Below are 20,411 nucleotides of genomic sequence, written 5' to 3'. Positions count from 1 at the left end.
GGTAATCAGTAAATGAAATGACTCATTCATCCTTACTGTGTAAATGTTACATTGTAGAAATGCCAACCTAAGAATGCCACTCTGATTATCTGCATAATCACTACAAACCAAAGCTCTGACAAGTCCTGCATTTTTTAATAAATTGTCCTTTAGTAGTAATAGTAGAATCATTCCATATTTTGTCCGGAAACAAAATGTGATTTCAAAATACTCACCTGAAAGTAAGTATTTCCCCCTCCCTGAGATTAATACTAAGAATTGTCACTGCCTTACAAAAACAAAAAGAGAGGCTATAATGTTGTACTGCTTAAATAATAAAAATAGTTCCACCATTATTAATGGCTAAAAGAAAAGAAGTTCAATAATAAGCAATATACAGTGCTTTAATGCTGTGCAGAAACCAAGAGAAGATAAAAACCAGAGACAAAGGCTAAGTTGGGTTTTGCTTCGCATAACATTTCTTTGATTATACTGACCCCTGGTGGCTCTTGAAGACTTTTTTTTTTCTTTTTTAATAAAAGGCTAATTTTTTCTTAGTTGTATGCACTAATATTAAACCTGGTAGAGAAATCCTTTCACAATGTATACAAATCACATTGTATATTTTAAATATCCTACAGTCTTATTTTTCAATTATACCTCAGAAGTTGGAGGGGATGGGGGGATATTATATCACCAATAATGAGTACTTGATCTACATGCTGTCTTCAAAAGAATAAGGATGATTATAGAATGTGGAAAAGAGAAAATTATATTTAGTTCAAGACATATGACTACTCTAAAGCTTTCATATATTCATTTAATAAATATTGACTTCTATGTTCAAAGCACTAGGTCCCAGGGGTACAGTGATAAACAAGCCCCCAAAGACTATACCAGCTGTGGGCAAACTACGGCCCTCAGGCCGGATCCGGCCCCTTTGAAATGAATAAAACTATTGAAAAAAAAGACCGTAACCTTTTATGTAATGATGTTTACTTTGAATTTATATTAGTTCACACAAACACTCCATCCATGCTTTTGTTCCGGCCCTCCGGTCCAGTTTAAGAACCCATTGTGGCCCTCGAGTCAAAAAGTTTGCCCACCCCTGGACTATACTCTCTAATGTACCATCAATTCAAAGGGACCTGAATGAACCAAGACAAGCACAAAGTGCTATGGAAATGTCTAGAGAGGTTCATTCATTTACGATGACTGGAGGGCAAAATCAAGTTGCGTGAAAAACAGTGTTCCAGGGGACAGCACAGAAAGGCTCTGAGATAAGCCAGACTGGTAAGTCTAAGAAACTTAAGGGATATGTGTCTAACGCATGGAGTTCAAGGATAAAGGTAGCACTTAACTGAAGAGGAAGGCTAAAGAGGTGAGCAAAGGCCAAATTTTGAAAATGTTTTTAATTGTTTTAGTACCTAAATTTTCTTTTTTTCCCCCCCGCCTACCTAAGCCATATGATAGGTCAAGTCCACAAACCAGAATCCTATAAATCTTCCCACCTGTAATCTCATATCTTCTAGAAGTCTTTCTCCACTATTTTATCCTCTCCTCTCCTCTGGTACTTATTCTGTTCACCATTCACTGAACAAATTAATCTCTCAGAGGCCACCACTTACCTGAGACTTCCCGGCCTGGTCATTGCACTGGGTGCTTTCCTAATGGGCCAGTGAGGGACATCTGACCCAGGGAAGCCCATCTACCCATGAAGATGCTTGCTTATAAGGCTTTAAGGACCGTGGTTATTTAGCTGAGCCAATGTGACCGTGAAAGATTTGGACCAGAGAACACCTTAAGGGTTGTCAGAAGTGTTTGAAGAAAATGGAGCAGACCATAAGAGACAGAGGGAATCCTGATCCCAAAAACACTGGTGCTCATCCTTACAATAAATCCTCTTTATCCCAAGGTGGTCTCAATGAGACTCCATCCTTGGAGGCACAGGATGGAGCTCGCTAACTCAGCACCTTACCATTCTACTGCCTCTGTTTCTCTGTCACCACGGTGTCATATAACTTTCATCATATTATTCTTCTCACCATGTGCATGGTCTTTGAAAACAGAGATCACATGTTTAGCTTCCTTGTATTCATCACAGCACTATAAGCCCTCAACACATATTGGATGGATGGATGGATGGATGGATGGATGATGGATGAACAAATAAAAATGCATTCCAAAAGACTTTATAGTGAAATCAAAAAGTGGGGACTGAGAATAAATCCCAGACACATGAGGCTCTCTGCCTCTACACAAATCCTCTCTCCTAAGTCTCACAAATGTCTGCTCTTTCCCCCTTCTCTACAAGTTCAGTTGTCTACTCCCCCAGGGTCCATCACCCCTGCTCCAGGAGTCCATAACTCCTTGTACATGCCTCTACACATTCTCATTTCCCATCTGTCTCCCTTTCCTGGTACAACCTCCCCACAAGCCCAGCGTGCTCTTCATCTTTATGCAGATGCTCAAAAAACAGGTGCTAACTAAGGTGACAAGTTCTGTTTTTAGGATGTGGTTCCAGAAAATGTTAACCAAAAGAAAAAACTGTTTACTTTTTTATGTATTAAGTACTTGGTACTTTTATCTTACCTCAGGTCTAATGCTAATGAATGCTTATTCCTTCTAATGCAGTGGTTCTCAATGGAGGAGGGGAGGGCATTCTCCCCCAAGACACATTTGGTGGAGTCTGGAGACATTTTTGACTGTCACAACTTGGAGAGAGGGGAGCCCACCACTGGCATCTAGTGGTTAGAGGCCAGAGATACGGTTAAATGTCCTCCAATGCACAGGACAGCGCCCACAACAAAGAATTTTTTTCCCAAATGTCAATAGTGAGAAGCCCTGTTCCCACAGAAGGTCTTATTCACAAATTTATGTTAATAAATTCCGAAGGGAAAAAAATGAGGAAACATTCAATGGATCTTCAAACATCACACGGTGATGCGCAGGGGAACACCTGAATCACAGGTGGTATTCTAATGCCCCTGCCTGGTTAGATCCCAGAGCTACAGGAGTTAGCAGCAAATAAAGGAAGCATGTGGAAGAGTTGGGGGGAAAGAAGGACCAGGGAACAGAAGATTGATGTGGCTGTTTAAAGTCATTGTGTTTTATGGAAGCATGGAACAGAGTGCAGAATCTCAGAGGGAAGGCGGGGAAGGGTAAGTGGGTGGGAAATAATCAACCAAAGGCCTTGTATGCATATATGCATAATCCATGGACACAGAGGCTAGGGTGGAAAAGGTCTGGGGCGGGGGGGTGGGGGGGGCGTGGACTGGAGGTGGTCAATCGGGGGGAAAGGGGCCATATGTAATACTTTCAACAAAAAAGATTTAAAATAATAATAAAGCCCAGCCACGTGTAGCTCAACAGTTGAGTGTCGACCCAGGAACCAAGAGGTCGCCGGTTCAATTCCTGGTCAGGGCATATGCCCAGGTTGCGGGCTCAATCCCCAGTGGGGGCATGCAGGAGGCAGCCAATCAATGATTCTCTCTCATCATTGATGTTTCTATCTCTCTTTCCCTCTCCCTTCCTGACATCAATAAAAATGTATTTTTTTAAAAAATAAAAATAGCTATATTTTTTAAAAAAATAAAGTAAAATAAAATAATAAAATTAAAAATAAATAATAAAGTCACTGTGTTTTAAAACAAAAATAAAAATAGGAGTCATCATTCTGAGACATAAAATTTGCTAAATAATACCTATGTACTCATTACTTAGGTTTAAAATACTCAATATATGCAATAAATAAGTAAAATAAATATCATTTAATCAGTTTTATACTAAAAGGTGAAATGTTTTAACCTTGAAACATTATAGAAAAAGACAACAATGATTAAAACTCATACATTATAATTAAGTTAACCCATTTAAAAACATAGTAAATTAAAAACAAACCACTTAAATTGTCTGGATGTTCAGATTAATGTTTTTCTGTTCATTGAGTAAATGACTTTGGATATATTGCCCCACCTGACCTATTTAAATCAGTTTAATGCTCCCCCTAAAAATATATTTATACTCACATTCACTTGAACTTGAATGGACCATTCACCAAGTATTGGATGGGAAGATAATTGAAAAGTTTTGGAAATGACTCCAAAGTCACTTTTTTCTGACAACCACTGTTGGATCAAATTTGACTTGGGGTCCTACAATGAAAACCATACATGTTAACTATATAAAAGCTGCCTGTGTACATACATACACTCTCTACTTATGAACAATCCCATCAGCATTGATGTATTGTTTGTTCCAAAATATGGCACAGATATCATTTTTGAAAAAGATGTCAGCTCTATACCACTAAATAAGACAAATCAAAATTTCTTCTTTGCTTATATTGTCCTGAGAATATCTTGATTCTTCTCACCCTTTTAATTCCAGGCATCATGTGTCTTCTACATGAAACACTACAACATGTATATCAGCAAACCTGTGTTATTGTTGTTGTTTAAAAAGATTCCACTGTACAGATAACAGGCTCCATGTATTAAACGCCCACTATGTGTCAGACACTCTGCCTGATCATTACCATTCATACACCATTTGATCACTAAAATTCTCCTTCGGGGTAGAATTATCTAAAAATATCGTTGAGAAAACTGATGCCTAGAGATGTTAGGTAAGTACTCAACTATAAGCGATTAGCATGGTCCAATATTATAGCACTATTACATGGTGGAATTCATGATTCAAGCCCATTGTCTTTTAATTCAATAATAGAATAACCAAGGGGATGTATGAAAAACACTTGCTTTATTCCTATACTCTCCCAGACAACAATCCCCTCTCACACCATTCATCTAGCCAAACAAGCAGTCATCCCTGATTCCTCTGACATTCCCAGCCCTGTCATCTCTGTCTCTTTACTGTCTCCCTACTTGTCTGCTTTTCATCCCCCATACAGCCACCAGGTCCTTGTTTTCTAACTATTGCAAATAATCTCTCTCTTCCATTACATCTTCCCACTACTAACTGTGTTACCCCAGAACACAAATCTGAGAGTGAGGCTAAGTGGCAGAAATAGTCGGCACAACTCCTGGCATATAATCAGCAGTGAATAAATAGTGGCTATGATCATTCTCTTAGACCACTAGGTAACTATAGCTTTTGTTTACCTACAGAATGAGTTCTACGCTGCTTTGCTGAGTATACGAGGCTTAGTAAACTGACCCCCTTTCCATTTCTAGACTCACCTTCCTCCAAGCCTGCAGATTTGTTTGCATTTTACACCAAAAGCTCATGCATCTCGGTCTCTACAATTGCTGCATGGGATGCCCTCCCTTCCTTGTCCAACAAGTGAAATAAGCTCACGTCTTGCCTCCAACAGGCCGAGATGACCACCTCCTGGAAGGCCCCTAGGAAACCTGGAGTTTATCTCTCTTGAATACATATTACTCTTTAAAGTATTCAATGGTCATCTGGTGGGGGGGGGGGGGGGGTTTGGTGTTTGTTTGTTCCGGACTAGACTGTGAACTCCTGAGAGCAGGGATCAAACATTTTCCCTTATTCTTATTCCCTGTCCTTTGATTAGAGGCACTGGGTCAGTCAATATATTAGAAGCCAGAAGAAATCTCTCTCCCCGAGTGAGGGAGAAGGTGAAAGTCAGGAGCAAGCACAATGCTGAGAACTGAGGAGCCAGAAACTAATTGTTAAAACCAAAGACCAAAAGCCCGTCAAGAAGAAGCAGGACACCGTCCTCGGCCAACTCGCGGGGCGGGCATTGTGACCAGCAGCTGGCTCTCCTCTGCCTGCCCCAGCACGATGCATGGGAGGACCACGGAGTTAAAGGCTGAACAACAAAAGAAGAAACACAAATAGCTAATAAATACGTGCTGTCTGATAACTCTAAAAAATGCAACTGAAAACAATGCGATACCATTTTTCTTCTGTCAGACTGACAAAGATAAACAAGGAATAACAATAACTCCCAGTGCTCTTGAAAGCGTAGGGAAAGGAGTGTTCGTTCTCTGCTGATGTGTCACTTTGGTGAGGCTGCACATTTCTCCCAGGTGGTGTCATGGCCCTACGAACCAAGGAAGTCCGAACTGAAGTCTTTGATGTCTTTGCACATGGAGGATCTGGAAGGTTGGGAGTGAATGAGATAATCCCCCTGGTTTCTCAAGCCTGTGTGGGACCTACCCCTGTCACCAACAGGAAGCCATAGCAAATGCAGAAATACCAGTAGTCTTTGCACAGCACATCGGGATTTCAACAGGCCATGCATGGTGGCATCACAGCAGAACCCACCATTTGCAAGGGGTCACTTCCTGCTGGGACCCACACGCCAGTGCCCCATGTCACAGCTAGAACAGCTGCATGAGGAGAAGCTGGAAACGCCACCCCTCATGCCCATTAAGTAACGTCTGGATGGCTCTGGCTCTATGTCAGCTGCTCCCACAGCACAGTGCCAGCTGCCTGTGCCAGACTATCTTGAGCAGTGCACTCCCTGGCTGAAATATGTATCCGCAGGGAGTATTTCTGCCACTCCCTGGAATCCTGGAATATGCACACACTGACTGTCCAGCATGTGGAATTAGAGAAGTCAAATCACTGAAACAAGGTGCCCTCAGGTGGCCAGGAATGAGGTTCTGGTTTAACCACTGCTGCTCCAGGCCAGAATGTCACGGCACAGTGAGGATGTGTACCCATGCCAACACCTCTTCCCACATAAGGTCATTCACCTGTGCCAGGAGGAACAACTCCTTCAAGAATGGAGGTCAAGGTAGAAGCCAGCTGTGCCAGCTTCCACCACAGTGTCCAAGGCACTTACTGCAATAGTATTAGGCCAGATTGGCTGGAAGAGGCCAAAATTAGGGCAGAATTGGACATGCTTTTCCCGCTGCTGAAAGGCCTCTAAAACCCCTTTCCTTCCTGAAAAGATCTGTTACTGGATCAGAAAAAATAAATAAGACCCAGTGATTTTAAAAAACAACAACACTGACTATTCTGTGACATGCAATATAGCTACATCCTATGGTCAGTCATTCTTGGCTGAGCAACATGGGCCACAAAATGTCAGCCAGGAGAGAGAACCAAGATGGTGGTGTAAGCAAATGCCTGTGCTCGCTGCCTCCCACAACCACATCAAAATTACAACTAAAATACCGAACAACCATCATCCAGAACCACTGGAAGGCTGGCTGAGTAGAAGTCCTACAACTAGAGAAGTAAAGAAGAAAGCACACTGAGACTGGTAGAAGGTACAAAATGGGCTGGTCCGGCACCCAGGTGTGCCGCTTTTTTAATCAGGAGGGAGATCGCCAGGTGTGCCAGGAGGAGCAAGGGGTCTCAGCCCCACACCAGATGCCCAGCCCAGGATCCCAGAGCTGGGAAAAAGAAGTCACTACAGGCAGTAAGAGCTACAGGCTGTAAAAACCAGTGCAGATTGGGGCTTAGTGACACACAGGCTGCTGGAGACCCAGCTGCTCCTCTTAAAAGGCCAGCACCACAAACTGAAGTTACAAGCTTCAGCTTCCTCTGAGTTCCAGTGTCGGTCAAGGCTCTGGGGGACCCAGACACATATGAGGAGAAACCGGACTGTCTGGCATCGGGGCAGGAACTCAGGGGTGGCTTTCTTCCAGACAGAGGTGCTCGCAGAAGTCATGTGCCCACGCTGGGACCACCCTACTGCAGGGCTGACTGGCAGTCATTTCTGTTTGCCCTGGTGATTCCCTGAGACCCCACCCCACCCAATTTACAACCCCAACCAAGCTGTGAGCAATGGCTTTTGCATATGAATGGCCTGTCCTTTCTCAGGCTAAAAATCTGTCAAACAAGCTGCAGCTGGGTTAAGGAGCCCCAAAACTATCAATAAAAGGCCCAAAAGCCGGCACCAGCACCAGCACCAGCACGCCTTGCTTCACAGCTGGGTCTTGTCTGGGCACTTTCAAACCAAATACAAAGAGGAGGAATCTGCAGATCTCTCTGTAGCTCCTGTTGGGTGGCCCCAGGCAGTGGCTGACTTTGCACCTCCCTGGAGACCCAAGAGCCAGTGTACCCAGTGGTCAATGTGAGACCATACCAGATTACAATTCTACACATCCATAAGTAACACACTCAAGGGGCAGACTCAGTGAGCACCAAAGCCCCACTGAAGCAAGACCTGCTCCATAAGGGTGTCTCCTGCACAGCAGCTCTCCCACTGTAGTCACAGCTGGTTCCCTCAGCCAATTGGCCTTGAGGTCAATTCCTCCCAGTAACACCAATAACAATCAAGGCTCAACTACAACAAGACTGTGCACACAGCCCACAAAGGGATGCACCAAGAGTGTCCACCTCAGGTAATTAGGGAGGCTGAGCCACTGGGCCCTATAGGACATCTAGCACACAAAGCCACTCTATCAACACAGGGAAGCAGCCAAAATGCGGAGACAAAGAAACATGTCACAAATGAAAGAAATGGAGGAAAGCAAACTACTGGATATAGAGTTCAAAACCATGGTTAAAAAGTTACTCAAGAATATTCTCAAAACCTCCAAGAAATTTAGTGAGACCCTCAAGGATTTGAAAAAGGAACAATTAGAAATTAAGCATACACTGACTGAAATAAAGAATAATATACAGAGATCCAACAGCAGACTAGAGGATCCCAAGAATCAAGTCAAAGATTTGAAATACAAAGAAGAAAAAACACCCAACCAGAAGAGCAAAAAGAAAAAAGAATCCAAAAATATGAAGATAGTGCAAGGATCCTCTGGGACAACTTCAAGAATACCAACATCCAAATTCTGGGGGTGCCAGAAGAAGAGAGAAAGCAAGATATTAAAAACCTATTTGAAGAAATAATGACAGAAAACTTGCCCTAACCGATGAGAGAAATAGACTTAAAAGTCCAGGAAGCACAGAGAACCCCAAACAAGAGGAACCCAAAAGAGGACCACACCAAGACACATCATAATTAAAATGCCAAGAGCAAAAGGCAAAGAGAGAATCTTAGAAGCAGCAAGAAAAAAGCAGTTAGTTGCCTGCAAGTGAGTGCCCATACGACTGTCAGCTGATTTCTCAACAGAAACTATGCAGGCAGAAGGGAGTGGCAAGAAACATTCAAAGCGATCAATAACAAGAACCTACAACCAAGATTACTCAGCAAAGCTATCATTTAGAATTGGAGGTCAGATAAACAGCTTCACAGGCAAGAAAAAGCTTTAAAAGTTCATCACCACCAAACCAGTATTATATGAAATGCTGACGGGTATTCTTTAGGAAGAGGAAGAAGAAAAAGTAAAGGTAAAAAATAAATATATGAACAACAAAATGTCAACAAGTACATATCTATCAGCAATTGAATCTAAAAATCAAGTGAATAAAAAATCTGATTAACAGAATATACTGGTGAATAGAATAGAATCAGGGGCATGGAAATGGAACAGACTGGAAGGGGAGATGGGAGCTGTGAGAAGAGATTAGACGAAGATCTTATATGCATATATGCATTACCTATGGACACAGACAATAGAGTGGTGACGCCCTGGGGCGGGATGGGAATCTGGTGAAGGGGAGCTGTGGGGGGGAAAAAGAGGGAACTCTGTAATAATCTCAACAATAATGATTAATTTAAAAAAAAAAAAAAAAGTCAGCCGGTAGCCATCAGATGCACTTCTCTATTTAGCCTGCAGGTGGTGCTGTGTAAGAGGAATACAACTGTCCAAGTCAGGGGCTCTTATTAAATTAAGTCCCACGTTTTTCTGGGAAATTTTTCCAAGAAACCAGCTCAACTATTCCTCACTGAACGATGTAGAAAGCATCACTGTCTGTTGAAGCCCAGCCCAAATGACTGTTTTCAGATGGAGGAGTACAGGGTGTGGGCATCCGCATCAATACTATGACCTAGGGGTGGGCAAACTTTTTGACTCGAGGGCCACAATGGGTTCTTAAACTGGACCGGAGGGCCGGAACAAAAAGCATGGATGGAGTGTTTGTGTGAACTAATATACATTCAAAGTAAACATCATTACATAAAAGGGTGCAGTCTTTTTTTTTAGTTTTATTCATTTCAAAAGGGCCGGATCCGGCCCGCGGGCCGTAGTTTGCCCAGCCCTGAATTGTCCTAGCCTCTGCCAGTTCCAAGGAAGGAGGCAGTAGACTTGAGCTCCTGTCTCAGCCTCACTGCCTGGATGCAGAGAGCAGAGTATAGCACCTCCCCTTCACTGTTCCCAAATACTTTGCGTTCCAGGTGGAATTTTAGTCTAAACTCCACTCCCCCAGGACCAAGAGGGCCACACATGAGCCAAGCCAATAGGATCCCTCAGGACCAGAGGCAGCAAGAGGAAGGTCTCTCTAACTGCTTCTGGAAAAGCTGAATGTGGCAGGTGACGTTCAAAATTAGAGCAGAAAGAATCTGCAAATCAAAGGTTTCAAAGGCAGGTGCTAGAACAGAATAGAGAGGCAAAATTATAAAAATGCACCAAGCAGCTGTCCAGAATGAGCAGGGTTAGCTCTGGTTAATGGCTCAAAGGTTAATGGCACTTTATTCAATGCTGACTTTAAGGTAGAAGGAGGCAAATTGGATGTAAGCAGCCAAAGACGAGCAGGCATTTACTTCTACCCATAGTTTCTGGCATAGAGTACGTTCTCAGTATATGTGGATAAATAAAGGATGGTATGAATGGAATCCATAAAGCCCTGCTCAGAGAGTCACGTGAATTTAGAAATGCTATTCACTATGACAACCTACTTTATATACACTCCAATACACAGCAGGGGCAGAAATACACAGAGCCGCCAGCTCTGAAGTAATCCTAGTTTAATCCAGTAAGTATGCATTGAGCACCATGCCAACCAACATGGTATTTACTACAAACACACCGTGGCTCCAAGTCTTATGTACACGTCTGTTTGTTTGATTTTTGTTTGTTCAATTAATAACAAATAAACTAAAAATAGGAAGACACTGAACTAAAAGCCTGACTTTACCTCCCGTTGTGTTATTCATCAGAACATTAAGAGTAACCAATGTCCTGGACTGAACAGATTCCTGGGACCAGGGACTTTGAGTTTCAAAATCAAGAGAATCCCAGACAAACTGGGACTGGAAATTGGTTGCCTTATTTCCATGTTACAATTTAATGTCTAGCATTCTCCTCGGCTTAAATGTAGAAACCACATCCAGCTGGGTCTCAACTGTCTTCAACTTGGTTCTCACAGGAAAGCACTCAGTCTGCCAACCACGCTGCCTCCAGATGATCGGAGTGTTCGAGCAGCAAGGCCCAGTGCCTCCCTGTCAAAGGAGGCTCCCACAATAATAACAGCTGACGTTTAGTGAGCATGTACTATGTTTCAGGCACAGTTCTAAAGGCTTTACTTGAATTATCTCACAAAAAGTTTCTGAGATATTATTATACATTTTACAGATAAGGAAACGGAGGGTCAGAGAGCTTAATTAATTTCCTCAAGATCCCACAACCAGAGCTATTCTTAGAGCGGATCTTTTTCAGATTTACGTCATATCACATTATGCCTCTCCTCAGAATTCTCCAGTGAATTCTCATTTCACCCAGAATAAAATGCAAAGTGCATATAAATGGACAAGACCCTGTAAGACCCTTCCTCCAACAAGACCCTGTAAGACCCCTCCTCCAATTCACTTACCTGTGTCTCCTAAAATGGGTTCCCTCATTCCCTGGGCTCCAGCACACTGTCAGCATGTGGTTCCCCCAAAGCTCCTAACAAGCTCCCACCTCAGGGCCTATGCATGTGCTGTTCCCTATGTTTGCATGAGCTCATTCTTTTATTTCCTTTAGGCCTCTGCTCAAATAGTATTTCCCTTACAACCCAATAATAGCAATCTCTCTTTCTCTCTCTCTCTCTCTCTCTCTCTCTCTCTCTCTCTCTCTCTCTCTCCCACACACACACACAAATATATACATATCTACCTATCTATATGTGTATGTGTGTATGTGTTTTTCTATTGTCTGTCTTCCCACTGAAATATAAGCTCAATGTGAACAGGAACCTAATCTGTTATGTTCACTGCCCTATCCCAGCACCTGGGACAGAAATTCAATAAATGGTTGACAAATGAATAAATTCATGAAGAAGCCAGGGCTGGAACCCCAGCTCCCCTCCTAGAGAGAGTATCCCATGTTGGGGGGGAAGCTTGTCCATGGGGAATTCTAAGATAACGTGTACGAAACTTACAAGAGAGCTTCAGTAAGACGGCCCAAACTCCTCCCTTCATTTCTGTCTGGCACTTACCTTAATTAGAATGTTCACAGGGGCTTTGGAAGGTTTAAAATCTGCGTGGAGTGTAACAACACGAAACTTCACTTCTTGCTTTGGCTTGTACAGGATTTTGTCTGTTTGAGTGAAGACCGTCATTCTCTTGGCGTCAAATGATAAGCGTGTGCTATTAGAGAATAAAAGCTCATCCTGTGCACGTCCAGTTACACGGAGCTCATAAATCCCATATGCACTGTGCATAGGTAACTAGGGGAAAAAGAGATCAGACATATCAAGGTCTCATTATTTTACATCAAAAATGTTTTTAATTATTAGTAGAATAAAAAACGCAAATACATAGTACTATCGAAAGTAATTGCAAGGTTTACCAGAAAAAGTAATTGCAACATTGAAACATTTCCTCCTAAGCACCTAAGTTAAACAATTTGCTTTCCTTTTTTTAACATCCTGTACTTTGCTCTCCAATTAAATCACAGGGTTCCTGGAATGTGAGATACATCCCACAGCTCACTCTCAGCTGCCAGTCACCTTGTCATTTCCTATTCCAAGTGCAAATTTTCCCTCACTGACAGTCACTGTGGGGCAGAAAATCTAATATCCTTCAACATTCCTTCCTATGCCATCCCCCACCTGAAGGCACATTTGCATAAGATTCGGGTTTTGCTATCCTCTCTCAAGCTCCGTGCTACACATTCTCTTCCTACACCTTGTGCAGTATGTGTCATAGTCCTTCTACTATTTCTAGTAACAGAAACCTCACCTTCCAGCATGAACAGACCAGAACAGTTTGCACATGCTGTGTCATTTAACCTCACAACAGCCCTTCGGGTGGGTGCTCTCACTAATACCATTTTCCACACAAGGAAACTGAGTCCTGGAGGAGTGGAGGAAGTCGTTCCAGGTCACTAGCTGAGATTCCAACCCAAGAGGAGCTATGCTGCTCTTTAGAGCCTTTCATGTAGTGGTTTTAAAATATGTCCAAAAATCCTCTAATCTCCCCCCTCCCTTGGAAAGATAGAGCCTAGTTCCCCAGATTTAGTGGCTTGCTTCTCAGGAACAGAATGAGTCTGCATCATGAAAATGATGGTTTCTGCCTGGTTCTCTCTTTCTTTGATGCCTCGCTCTGGCAGGAGGCAGACACCAGATGCTGAGGACACTCAACACGCCCACATGCGATGGAACTGAGGCCTCCCAACACCCACCCCCAACCTGCCAGCTGTGCCGAAGAACCAGCCCTAGTGAAGCCATCAGATGACGGCAGCTCTGGGTGACATATTGACTGCATCTTCGTGAGAGCCCAAATCAGGACTGCCCTACTATGTGGTTCCCAGATTCCTAACCCACAGAAACTGTGAGAAGCAGTAAGAGTGTATTGTTGTATTACGCCAAAGTTTTGGGATAATAGATTACACAACACAGATAATTAGTACACCTGACTTTTCCTTTTCAGATTAAAAAACCTGAAGTTCTAAAACTACATTATGACTCCTTTTTGCAAATCAGTTTTACCCACAGAAAGCTCAGAGGAATTTTCCAGTAACAGCAGCTACCATAAAGCTAGGAATATGGGTAAGAATATGAAGGAAATGTATCAAACCACCAATAAAATGGTCAGCAGGAAATATTTAAGGAGAAAATACTTGGAAATGCATTTAAAAAATAAGATAAATAAATGGATGGAGAGATAGGTAGATGGAGAAATATATGATGAAGCAAATGTGATAAAATGTGAATGGCAGATTCTAACTGGTGGATATATGAAATTCTTTCAAGTTTTTTTGTACATTTAATTATTTCATGATAAAATATTAGGAAAAAGAATCAATAATATCACCTTCAAATGACTTCTAGTGTTGATTTTTCTGCTTTTCTTCAATAAATAAGTATTTATTGAGCACCTTCTAGCTCCAGGATGTTCTAAGTGCTCAGGATACATCATGATGAACCAAAGATGTGTGCCCTGGTGGGGCTGAGAGTCTAGCCTGAAACCTGCATTCTTATATTCTGTTTTCTCAAGTGACATTTCAGTCCTCAGATTTTTTTAAACAGATTCCTTAATACTATACTCAGGAAAATGCACATGCCAGGAACCATTATATCATATGCTTATATATGGAAAAGATTTGGAAGTATTAAAAATTAGATACTTGATGAGATTTCTCTTTATAATTTGAACTAGTTTGATCATTTTTAGTGGCACAGAGGCTCCAGAACAGAAAGTACATTAAAAACTTCTATCAAATTAATGATGCAGAGGCCTGAAGCTAAAAAGGCCTATTAGCCACAGGAGGTCAAAGAATTCGAGAATTAGAATAAACACGAATGTGTCCAAAACCATTTACTCTGTTCCCTCCTCCACCTTCCTTCAGGGAGCTGACGCGGCCTCAGGAGGGGACGGTACTGACTGTCTTTCTGCTCCTTCCAGTTGCCCTAATTTTCTTTCTCAACTCTCCCCTGTTAGAAACCCCGCTGCCCCATATGTAACATTTAGGTGGCTTGGGATCCTCCAAGCCAAGGCGCCGATCCCAGCGCTGGAAGGTCAGAGAAGACAACCGCACTTGGCGCATCAGTAGGCCTTCCTAGGGGTCTCTGTGGACCTGAGCATCGCCACACAGCTGGGGTGGCCCGTGGGCTCCGGATGGCACAACAGGTCCTGAATGTAGGCACAGAACTTGGCCCTTCACTGTTAACAGCGGAGGGACATACTGAGAAGGAGACTGAAGAAGATATGCTGGGTCCCAAACACTTGTTATGGAAGTTTCTCTCTGCACCAGGTCTGGAGCGGGTGTAATCGGCTTCCCGCTGTGGAGAGAACCCCAGAGGTAATACAGGCGCCTGAGTCTCTGCTGATCAAATGCCTTCTACCTTCTTAGGGCCACACCTACTAAAAAGGGTTCCCAGAATTGGTAAGAAAGAGGGTCTTTCACAGGAGGTTCCTCCATATCTCTTACACAAAAGCCAATTATTTACCCACAGAGGTTTTGAACTCCTTCGTGTTGAGTTGAGGGCACAGGGCTGGAGAGAGATGCAGTTCCCACAACTGGGCACTGTCTGGCTGCAGGACAAGAGCCTGGAGTATACAGTATCGAGGGGCTTTGATCAACCAAATAGCAATCGGCATCTGAGCTGGGCATGGTTGATTCTCAGTTATGCGAGGTCTGTTTTGTGTATATGTAAATACACCCTCTAAGTAAAAGATAGCTCTCTGCCCAGGGTACAAAAGGAAGGCACACTCAAAAAGGTCTTTGATGGACAATAAATGGATTTCTTATTCTAATCTGGGCTGTCTAAAGCCATCTCACCTTCTCTGAAAGACCAATTGTCTATGGAAATGAGACATGATAGTGTTTCTCCTACTTTAGTTCATTAGTAATAGCAGTTACTAAGGGCAATGGAAATTTCAAATAATTTTCCAGATACAGTGAGAACATTTTTTAAAGATGATAGTCTCTATCAAAAATGTATTAGTAATTTTACCTAACATAAACTTTAAAAACATTTCTAATTTTAAAAATCACTCCCTCATGTGATTTAACTTTACTAACAAAGAGAATAAGATAATAAAGAAATTTTTTCTAGCATATTTTGTACAAAAAATAATCTTTGTATTAAACATTAACTTTTTATTTACTCCTTATTAAAGGCAAACTGGAGTGTATTAAAAAGTAAAAACAATAAGTAACCAGATGTTAAAAACACATTTGTTTTAATGCATCCAAATATGAATAGGAATATATGAATATGAATATATGAACATTTTACAGCAAAAAATTCATGAAGGCCTTAATTTAAAATAATATATTTACAAACATCAGAATGCAAGTACACTTTGAAAGTTGGGTCTATTTTATGCCCTAACCGGTTTGGCTCAGTGGACAGAGCGTCGGCCTGCGGACTGAAAGGTCCCAGGTTTGATTCCGGCCAAGGGCATGTACTTTGGTTGCAGGCACATCCCCAGTAGGAGGTGTGCAAGAGGCAGCTGATTGATGTTTCTCTCCCATCGATGTTTCTCTCTATCCCTCTCCCTTCCTCTCTGTAAAAAATCAATAAAATATATTTTTTTAAAAAAAGAAAGTTGGGTCTATTTTAATTGAAAACTCATAAAAATGCAGAACCTTCTATTTTTGCCTAATTATCAAATTTTCCCGGACATTTTATGACTAAGTCTTTAAAATTGGTTTACTAAAAAGGGATAAATCCTAAATATAATTTCTAGTAAAGCTTTCAATAAATATTGCTATAGCTGCATACAATAGAAATAGCATTATATTAAAGACACATATAGGATGTCAGGCTTAGTATTTCATATAGTTAAGACTTAAAAGAATAACAGTAGCCAAATTCCAGCTAATGAGAGCTCGGATGAGTGCAATTTATACTAGCATTATTGGAACAAGTCCAAGTGCCCTTATCCTGTCTAAATGCCTTCTCTTCTCAGCCTTTCTGCACTTCCGGTCAATGCAATTGCAGACTTCTTTGAGGAAACCGGAAAGTTATTGTGCTTTAAGCTGTGATTCCTGAACTTAAATCCCACTCCTTTCTGCTATAGGACAATTCTATTACACAAAATTTATTTCAGTCTTCTCACTGGAATGCTCTTTCAACAGCGTGACATTCACAGGCTCTGGTGGCCAGCATCTAATGGTTTAGGTTTCATTAACACAATCTAATGTTTTATTGTCACCAAGACTTTTGCCTGCTATATCCTCTCCCTCCCCTCCACTTTATTTAATAATAGAAAATAAGTATACTTCTTCATAAGGAAAACACAAGCATAAATAGCTAAGAAACATTATAGCTATGGAATATAAGTAACTTTTGTAAGACTGTTGGGGAGCACTAAAGCCTCAAGGAGCCCTCCAAAATGAATGTGGTTTCTGAATGTGCTTGACAAGTAACCTTCAGGAGGTAATGGGGGAACCCAGCTCATCAAGTAATGCTGAGCCTACATAAGTATGTAATGTGTCAGGGTCAAAGTCTTTAGTCATCTATTCTCAGAAAAGTATACCAAAGCGTACCTCCTATTGGATGCTGTGCTTTACTGCACATTAGTGTGAAGCTCCAAGACAAAACACAGTAATAATGATGATAGTCTCTACCAAAACTCTGGGAAGTAGGATTCGTTCACAAACAACATTTATTAATCAGATTCTATGACTCTCTCAACAAAATAACAACCCCTTTGCACTTCTGTATCAAAGGTTACAGCCCTGTGACATCTGATTTCACCTCCAGGGTACCGGCACCATTTTGAAATAAAGACAGTGTCTTATCCCCTTTTCCAGGGCCAGGTCTAGGGTGAGGTGAGTGAGGTACGTGGCTCAGGTATAAAATTTAAGGGGGTACCAAAAAAGTCAATAGTAAAGATAAATAACATGATTGTAAATAGTTTAACATATCCAAAATAATACAAATAATTCAGTTATGAACAAAAATAAAATTTTAAACTAAGACAGGATCAGTATCACTGATGTTTCCTTTTGCCTCAAACTCCAATAGGTTCAGCATGGCTCTGCCCTGTTCCAGGATGAGGAGACTAAGGGATGGAGCGTTAATTACATATTCGAGACTGTAGGGCTCATTAAGGCAGAGTAGGACCAAACCAGCCCAGGTTCCTGTGCTATTAGTCTGGGCCAATTTCCTTCAGTGAAGTTCTCTATTTTACAAGAAGAAAATCTCTGCTACAAGTTTGAAAGGCCTAATAACTAATCTCCCTGAAGGAATATTATTCTTAAATAGTCTGATAGTCTGAAGGTGCAACTGAACTCAAGCCAACTTCACAAGGAATTTAACTGGATACAAAAACCAACAAAATATTAATGTATTTAGTTCACTGATGAAATGCACATTTCTGAAACAAAAAATGTTAATGGATACTTACTGCTGGAAGAGTAAGTCTCTTGAAAGAGCCTAAAAGGGAAATGAGGGGGGGAAAAAGAGTCATAATTTGAATCTGATGATATAACACAGAACTCGCAAGACTCCCCTAAAATTCTTGATGTGGAAGGAATCATAAACTTATTTGGTCAAACCAACACAATGTTGTTAATGCCCAGAACACCTGAGAGATTATTACTTATCTTTGTGCCAAAGAATTAAGGAAAACTGGGCCAGACTTAAAAGGCTATTATTACTGGGTGAACCGCCCAAAAAAATTAGTAAGTTTTACTTCCCTTTTCCATTATCATTTCTGTTGGCATGGTTGCTGCTGCTCCTGGTGCTGTTTTAATATACACATTTGAGCAACACTTCAGAGAATCTACAGAAGGGATCTGAGGTTTAGTTCTTATGTTCTCATCCCCTCGTGATAAAGCAAGAAAAGGAAGGCATTAGTCATGTCAGTGGTGAGCTGGGACTCATAACTGGCTCATTAGTATTAGAGTAACGCAGACGTTTTTCATGTAAAGTTTCTAAACATAGGACTGCTAGTTCAACTCATGTCTTTTTTTTCCCATCAGATCCATTTATTTCAAGGGAAAAAGTGTTTCGTGTTAAAAATAAAAAATTACTTATCCAAAGTTCCCATTTAAGTGGCATGAATTTAGAGATGGTGACAGACCCTCAGTCCCTTCATTCACTTAAGAAATATTTATTAAGGGAACCACAACAAACAAGACAAACACAGTCCCTCTCCTCCTGAAGGCCATATGTGCCTAGCTAGCCCATGGGAACAGACAGGCAGGCAGCCCATACGGAACAAGGGTTAAGCAAGTGGCCTCTAGAATCTATCCTGAACCAGTCACATACTACCCGCGTCCCTGACCAAGTTATCTGAGTCTCCAGGGTCAGTTTTTTCATTTATAAAATGAGGATGCTAACAATCATACCAACCTCATAACATGGTTTTAAGCAATAAGTATGTCCATGTCTGCGAAGTATATAGAACAATGCCTGGCACATAGGTAACACTTGATAAATATAAGCCATTATAGTGCAAGGAAGCTGGAAGAGTTACCCACTGGGAATGTCTGCGTGACTCTATAACAGTGGTCTTCAAATTTCTGTGATGGAGCATTCAATCAATAAACTATTTAGGCCCCGCTGGTATGGTGCAGCAGTTGAGCATCAACCCAGGAACCAGAACCAAGAGGTCACTGGCTCAATTCCCAGTCAGGGCATGTGCCCAGGTTGCAGGATCAATCCCCAGTAGGGGACATGCAAGAGGCAGCCGATCGATGATGTGCCTCTCATCGATGTTCCTATCTCTCTATTCCTCTCCCTTCCTCTCTCTAAAAACCAATAAAAATATATTTAATAATAATAAAATAAGCTATTTAGTACACACTACCAATGTCAACTTAGATTTATAAAGTTTATACATGCCTTTCTCAAACAAAATATTAAATATTAGAAAACCTTAATTTCTTAGTTTTGCTCAGTAAAATTATAGCAATAAAAGCACATGTTCTACCTACACCCTTATAAATGGCCTTACGTACTCCCTGATGTGTGCACACCCACACTGAAAACCACTGCCTCATTGAAAATCAAATATGTTTTCAGGAGCAGATAAGCAATTCAGCAAAATCCTACCTAGCACAGATCAGTTTATCCAATAACTGCCACCCTAGGAAGCAAAGAGCAGGAGTCTTAAGTAACAGGACATTGGACTAAAAATGTCTTGAAAAGGTGAAGAAGGGGAAGCAATTAAACAAGGGCTGCAATAGAGGTAGGGCAGGGAGCACATCAGAGGATCAAGGGAAAGTGCCTAGAGAAACTGATGCCACAGTCTTGGGTTGTAGGATAAGGAGAAATTAGCCAGGTGAGGAAGGAGACGAAGTGTTTCCAGGCAGAGTGGCAGGAAATGCAGGAGTAGAACATGAGCCTAGCAAAGCAAAGATCTGGGTGAGACAGGCAGGGAGAGGGTCCTACGGGTGAGGAACGGATCATGAGAGGCCTTTTAGACATGGTGAACCATCTCCAGGACTGTCCCAGGTTACACTGTTATCCTAGCACCTGGGGTTAGCATTTCTGCTGGACCTTTTTTTGTTTAGCCAAATATTGACATGAGATGGCTTTAATTTGCACAAGATTTAACTTTGAAATGTAATCATGCTTTGGAAATATTTCAACTTAAGGGAAGAAACTTCTACTCATTAGTTCTTATTTGTAATGAAATAGACACCTTTTTCTTTTTTTCTTTTTTTTCTTTTTTAAAATATATTTTATTGATTTTTTTACAGAGAGGAAGGGAGAGAGATAGAGAGAAACATTGATCAGCTGCCTCCTGCACACCCCCTACTGGG

At 41.5% G+C, this 20,411-nt stretch overlaps 1 protein-coding gene across 1 annotated transcript in view; it reads right to left on the bottom strand.

Moving 5' to 3' along the window:
• The window catches only part of CD109 (CD109 molecule), a 122,314-nt gene that overhangs the window by 83,205 nt on the left and 18,698 nt on the right, over nt 1–20,411 (bottom strand). The window contains exons 3-5 of the mRNA XM_081094514.1: nt 18,047–18,075; nt 12,181–12,411; nt 4,008–4,133 (exon numbers count right to left, since the gene is read on the bottom strand). Coding sequence (XP_080950640.1) covers nt 4,008–4,133; nt 12,181–12,411; nt 18,047–18,075 — 386 coding nt within the window. The remainder of the gene's footprint in view (nt 1–4,007; nt 4,134–12,180; nt 12,412–18,046; nt 18,076–20,411) is intronic.

The sequence above is a fragment of the Myotis nattereri genome (genome assembly GCF_964212035.1).
Source record: "Myotis nattereri genome assembly, chromosome: 6".
Classification (NCBI taxonomy): Eukaryota; Metazoa; Chordata; class Mammalia; order Chiroptera; family Vespertilionidae; genus Myotis; species Myotis nattereri.
Note: the sequence above shows the minus strand (reverse complement) of the source record. Positions and strands in the feature narration are given on the sequence as shown.